This window comes from Pelophylax lessonae (assembly GCF_965119305.1).
Source record: "Pelophylax lessonae genome assembly, chromosome: 7".
Taxonomy (NCBI): Eukaryota; Metazoa; Chordata; class Amphibia; order Anura; family Ranidae; genus Pelophylax; species Pelophylax lessonae.
The window spans coordinates 86,949,005-86,956,169 of NC_138774.1; the positions used below are offsets into that span (position 1 = coordinate 86,949,005).

At 42.5% G+C, this 7,165-nt stretch overlaps 1 protein-coding gene across 1 annotated transcript; it reads left to right on the forward strand.

The window, feature by feature from the left end:
* Nucleotides 1–1,152: 1,152 nt before the first annotated feature.
* On the forward strand, nt 1,153–2,091 carry LOC309560489 (olfactory receptor 8A1-like; the record flags this gene model as incomplete). The annotated part of the gene is made up of 1 exon (XM_082264121.1): nt 1,153–2,091. One exon carries the CDS (start codon nt 1,153–1,155, stop codon nt 2,089–2,091), a length of 939 nt encoding a protein of 312 aa, XP_082120247.1.
* Nucleotides 2,092–7,165: the final 5,074 nt, after the last annotated feature.

Genomic DNA, 7,165 nt, shown 5'->3' on the forward strand with positions numbered 1-7,165 from the left:
CCCTGTCTATCTACATTGCTATATAATAGTTGTTATTCTGCAGAAAAAAAGTGAAAGATGGAAGAAAGGAGCAATCATCAGCATGTACATGGTGTTCAACAGTTATAAAAGTATTTAACTAATGGTCAGTATCTGAAGAAATTGTATTGGCTGTGCATAATACTGAATAAAGTCAGTGGTAAAAGTAACTTTCTTTTAACAATGTTTATTGATAAGAGGGAAAGCAAAGACCAAGGCTAAGTAAGGGTCCTTTCACACGGCCGCTCCGTGTGTCCGCAAATCATCCCATCCGTTTGCGGATGATTTGCGGACATAATGTAAGTGAATAGCACTGCGGATATCAGCGGAATACCATCCGCTGACATCCGATTTTCCTCCTTTCAGTTCTGTTCCGTTTTTACAAATGGAACAGAACCCCATTTTTTCTTCCGTGTAAAAAACGGAAAGGAAGGAAAATCGGATGTCAGCGGTGTCCTCCGCTGACATCCGCAGTGCCATATACTTACATTATGTCCGCATATCATCCGCAAACGGATGAGATGATATGCGGGCACACGGAGCGGATGACAGAAATGTCATCGGCTCCGTGGAAAAAAAAATAAAAAAAGTCCCGCAGCGGACCTTTCACACGGAGCGGCCGTGTGAAAGGACCCTAAGTTTTGTAAAGTAAGTGAAGGGATATTTCCTTCAAGGATAACATTTATTTAAATAAAATAATTTAAAAAATTCAGTGTGCATAAATACATACAATAAAAAAATGATAACATTTCATTATGTACAATTTTTATGTTTACGGGTCCTTCTTTGCTTGTATTTTTAGCAATTTTTTTGTATCTTATCTACATATGCCAATGTTATAAAGAAATGTACATAGACTTAAAGATCAAAAAGTCTTGCACTATGACAGTGGCAAGCTTATTTACTTGTAATAAAACTATTTCTTATTTTACATTAGCAAACGTGCATTTATTTTTTGTGCCAAAATATGACACTTTTACATGAAAATGTGACACTTTGTTAACCAATAATACATTATGACAGTTAGCATACTAGCTAGCTAATTACTTCCACAAAATAAAATATGATGTTAAGTAAATGAGTAAGTAAGTAGGCCTCCTTTCTTCTCATTTCAGGTATTAGAAAGCTTTACAGATGTATGTGAATCACACTATCACAAACTATTTCATCATTAAAGGAATTTCTGATGTTCCTGAAATACAAATTACAATTTTTATCATAGTTCTTTTGGTTTATCTCATCACTCTTGTGGGGAACATGACCATACTTCTTTTGATCTGCTTGGACTCCCGTCTTCATACCCCAATGTACTTCTTTTTAGCGAATTTGTCCATTGTGGATATGACTTGCACTACTGCCACATTACATAAGATCCTGATGAGCTTTGTTACTGGGGATAAAAGAATTTCATTTTTTGGTTGCATGGCACAGACCTTCATGGCCGGATCGTTAACAGTTCATGAACTATTTATACTGACTGCAATGAGCTATGATCGTTATGTAGCCATTTGTAACCCTTTGAGCTACCATTTGATTATGAGCCAGAGACATTGTGCTTTTTTGGCCTCTCTCTGTTGGGTGTTGGGTTTCCTACTTGTTGCACCTCTTGTGGGGATATTATCTAGTTTCTCGTGCTACTCATCAGTTGAAATCAATCACTTCCTCTGTGACATTGTCCCCTTGATGAAAATTACTTGTAGCAACACTTCCCTTTTGGATGTGTTATTCTTCATAGAAGGTTTATTCCTTTTCACTATCATCCCATTTCTTCTTACCTTCATTCCATACATCTTTATATTAGCAGCCATACTGAGGATCCAATCAAACATTGGAAGACGTAAAGCCTTCTACACTTGTTCCTCTCACCTTACAGTGGTCATCCTTCTCTATACGATTCTTGCTAGTCAATACCTGACACCAAGTTCAACAAGCTCACTGGATTCAAAGAAATTGTTTGCATTGTTTAATACCGTTGCCATCCCTCTGCTCAATCCACTGATCTATAGTTTAAAAAATAAAGATGTAAAAGCAGCTTTAGGACAAAAGTGGAATAGAAGTAAAATATTCACCTAAATGTTTCCCAATATCTCTGCCATATCTTCTGCCTTAATCTAAGCAAGGTAGCATGTATTTTCTTTGGATAAAATAGGCATTATTGAAGCTGTAAGGAACATGGGACATATTCAGACTTTATGGATATGTAAACTTAATGCTTAATGTGTGAATGTGGTATTGAGCTATGTTCAAATGTATTACGAGTAAGACACTGACAGTATGTAGTGATTTGGGTATTTTTCAGTTTGTAACTATTTTTATTTCTTGTTATATCTTAATTTCCTATCTTCAAAAGGGTATTTGGTTCAGTGTCTATAAAATGTGTTATTACAGTTATGAAACATTGCAATCACATCACAACAAACTTACTTCCTAATATGTACTAAGAAATAAAAATAAAGCATGTGCCCCAGGTCCACCAGAAGAGGGAACCAACCACAAGAATTACATGTATTGTTCTTTAAACAAGGGGACAATAAGTCCCGGTTCACACTTGTGCGATGCGGGAAGGCTGCGAATTCGCAGCCTGTTCCCGCATCGCAAACGCACATCTGGCAGTTCACACTGCCATATGCGATACGCAGGGGGTGTCAATTAAATGTTAACGACACCCCCAGTTTGATCGCATATCGCAGTGCGATCTGACAGTTCGCACAGGATCGGATCGCACAAGTGTGAACCACTGTGCGATCCGATCCTAATGCGGCTGGAAAAAAGGGTCATGTGCGTCTTTTGTGCGGGTGCAGTGCGAATTTCAGCCATACAAATTGTATGGCTGAATTCGCACCGCACATCCGATCGCATGTAATGAAGGAGCAGTGCGCTCCGATATTACATGCGATCGCCGCACTCGCAAGAGTGTGAACCGGCCCTAAAGGAGTTTGTATCTTACCCCTGGTTCCCTAAGAAAGGGTTACTTAGCTAGCAATAATGTACAAAGCATGTAATGTGTGCCTTTACAAAAATATGCTATTTATAAAGTATGCCCTGGTTTAGTTTCATTATTGGAGCCCTAGTGTCAGTTCATTATTGTAATAAACACATTTCCAATCAGATTATTTGTCAATTTGCTTTGCATTACTTATCCATGCTCCCTTGAAAGGTTTCCTTCTACAACCGCTTCCTGGTGTCATCAGCTTGGATGCAACAGTAGGGGATCCAGAAGTATTCATACACAATGTTTACATTTTGGCTTAAATCTTATGTAGCATTTTACTTATATAAAGGCGGCAAATAATATGGAAACAATGCTTTTAGGTATAGGTAGTGGGCAAACATGCGTATAATTTTGTAGGAAGCCTTTATTGAGAGCAATACAAAAGCTGTCATTACTAATTGAAAAAAGAAAAAAAGCTAAAACTGGCTAACTATTAAGAGCACTGAAGTGCATAACGGGTTTAGCAACTTTAATGGGTTCCCCTGGACCTCTTTTACTGCTGTTATTGCAGGACCCAAAATTTCAAGTCCTAAGCCACTAGTCAGGCCTTAAGTGTTACACGCCACCAGTTGCCCCACCCAACCCCTACCCTGCCCTCCCCCTAATTCTGCCCTTAAACATGCACTCATAAATTATCTCATGAAATGACACTGTACATTTTTTTATGCAGAATTAAGTTATAAGAGTAAATAATAACAACAACCTTATTAGTGTCCATCAGTGCAGCCTCATAAGTGCCCATCAATGCAGCCCATCAGTGCAGCATATCAGTTCCCATCAGTGGAGCATATCAGTGCTGCCCCATCAGTGCACATCGATGCAGCCCCATCAGTGCAGTCCCATCAGTGCCTATCAATACAGCCTCAACAGCGCCCATCAGTGCAGCCTCATCTGTGCCCATCAATGCAGCTTTATCAGTGCAGCATATCTGTGCAGCCTCATCAGTGCTCATCATTGCAGCATATCAGTTCCCATCAGTGCAGCCCCATCAGTGCAGTGTCATCAGCGCCCATCGATGCAGCCTCACCAGTGCCTATCATTAGAGCCTCATCAGTGCGCATCAATACAGCCTCATCAGTGCCCATCAATAAAAGCTTCTTCAGTGTCAATGAGTGCAGTCCCATCAGTGCCCGTTAATGCAGCCTCATCAGTGCAGCCTCATCAGTGGCTATCATTGCAGCCCCATCAGTGCAGATTATCAGTGCCCAGCAATGCAGCCTATCAGTGCTCATCAATGCAGCCTCATCAGTGCAGCATATCAGTGCAGTCTCATACGTGGCCATCATTGCAGCCTCATCAGTGCCCATCAATGCAGCCTCATCAGTGCAGCATATCAGTGCAGTCTCATACGTGGCCATCATTGCAGCCTCATCAGTGCCCATCAATGCAGCCTCATCAGTGCAGCATATCAGTGCAGTCTCATACGTGGCCATCATTGCAGCCTCATCAGTGCCCATCAATGCAGCCTCATCAGTGCCAATTAACACAGCATCATCAGAGCCCATCAGTGCAGCCTATCAGTACCCATCAATACAGCCTCATCAGTGCCCTTCAATACAGCCTTATCAGTGCCCATCAGTGCAGCATCATCAGTGCCCATCAGTGCAGTCTCATCAGTGCAGTCTCATCAGTGCCCATCAATGCAGCCTCACCAGTGCCCATCAGTGTCCATCAATGCAGCCTATCGGTACCCATCAATGCAGCCTATTGGTACCCAACAATTCAGCCTCATCAGTGCCCATCAGTGCAGCTTACTAGTGCCCATTAATGAAACCTATCAGTGCCCATAATTTCAGTCTATCAGTGCCTATCAATGCAGCCTATCAGTGCCCATCAATAAGGCTTCATCAGTGCCCACCAGTGTTGCCTCATCAGTACTCATCAATGCAGCCTTATAAGTGCCCATCAATTCAGCCTCATAAGTGCACCATATCAGTGCCCATCATTGCAGCCTCATCAGTGCAGCCTCAATAGTGCCCATCAACACAGCCTCCTCAGTGCCCATCAGTGCAGCCTTTCAGTGCCCATCAATGCAGGCTATCAGTGCCCATCAATACAGCCTTATCAGCTCCCATAAATACAGCCTCATCAGTGCCCATCAGTGCAGCCTTATCAGTGCCCATCAATGCAGCCTCATCAGTGCCCATCAGTGCAGACACATCAGTGTCCATCAATGCAGCCTCACCAGTGCCCATCAGTGACCATCAATGAAGCCTACCAGTGCCTATAAATTCAGCCTCATCAGTGCCCATCAGTGCAGCCAATCATTGCCCATCAATGCAGTCTATCAGTGCCTATCAATGCAGCCTATCAGTGCCCATCAATGCTGCCCATCAATGCAGCCTATCAGTGCCCATCGATGCAGCCTCACCAGTGCCCTTCCATGCAGCCTATTGGTGCTAATCAATGCAGCCTTATCAGTGCTCATCAATAAAAGCTTCTTCAGTGTCAATGAGTGCAGTCCCATCAGTGCCCGTTAATGCAGCCTCATCAGTGCAGCCTCATCAGTGGCTATCATTGCAGCCCCATCAGTGCAGCCTATCAGTGCCCAGCAATGCAGCCTATCAGTGCTCATCAATGCAGCCTTATAAGTGCCCATCAATGCAGCCTCATCAGTGCAGCATATCAGTGCAGTCTCATACGTGGCCATCATTGCAGCCTCATCAGTGCCCTTCCATGCAGCCTATTGGTGCTAATCAATGCAGCCTTATCAGTGCCCATCAATGCAGCCTATCAGTACCCATCAATTCAGCCTCATCAGTGCTCATCAATGCAGCCTATCAATGCCAATCTCTGCAGGCTACCAGTGCCCATCAGCACAGCCTATTTGTACCTATCAATGCAGCCTCATGGGAAGGGAGAGGAGAGGAAAAGAAGTGCCACCAGATCGCATAGAGAGGGGATCCCCACTGTGAAACAAAGTCCTGCCTTCTGGACTTGCTCCTATGACAGCTGTCACACTACTTCAATTTCCTGGCACTGGACCAGTGTGGTGCCTATCATAAGAGCCGGTCCAGGAGGCAGGACCTTGTTTGACAGCAGAGATCTGTGAGATCAGGTGGCACTCCTCTTCCTCTCCCTTTCCCCCAGTTTCCAGTGACAGTATATATTTAACAGAGATATAAATCAGGTGTGCTGGATATTAAAATGAAACTGAATAACTTCCAAGTGAAGGTTTTCAATTGTGAGCAGAGAAGCATCAAACAAAAAATCCCAGCAGAGGGTTTTAGTAGGGTGCAAAAAGGTGAGTGCCTACGGGTTCAAGTTATGGAAATCTGGCACTGATTATATATATGTAGCACTCCTCCTTTCTGGTCAGTGTAGGATGACCCCTAAAGTAATGTTGCAGGCTAGCATTGAACCCTCAGGGTAAGATCCTTGGCTTACAGTAAGGTATTGGAAAAGTTTAGAGTTTTAGATTTATTTACTCAATGAACTCTGGAATGAGGGTTAGAGGGCACAGGATCCCCCCCCCCAAAAAAAAAAAAAAAAGAAATAGCAAGTTACCTCAGATATTCTAGTAGCAGTTAATATTGTCCTTGGCCATTCAAGACCAGCCAAGCAGATTGCAATAATTCTGTGAGAGTAGTCACTAACTGTTGTTAAATGTCAATGGATCTTCATCTATTTCATCAGAAGAGAAAGACCCAATTCACAATGGCATCCTCATAATGCAGAAACCCAGTAGGGAGGACCCTTCTGGAAAGTGTGCACCAAAAATGTATCACATTCCCTCAGCCCACACCACTGGACCAAAACCCTTAGTAATTGTCTAACATGTATAAATATATGTAACTAATACATTGTTACCTCTCACACTAACTACTGGTGACAATCCAATGTCCTGAACTTAGAAAAAACACAACAAGCACAAAGCTCAGAATGGTTTACAGCCCAGCTATAAAAAACCACTATGGGAATGTCCCGCAATTCAGCTTTTTTGGGACTCGGTGCAGTCCCTTCTTCAGAACCTTTTTAGGACTGATTTCCATTTAGATCCCATCCACTTTTTATTGGGTCTCCCTGTCTCTGGTATCTCCAAGTACGCCAAAAGATTGGTTGCATTTATCTTATTACCTGCCAAGAGAGTTATGTCTCCTAACTATTTTCATGTTCATTTTTTGTACTTGTTTTTTTAAGTTACTAATTTTTTGA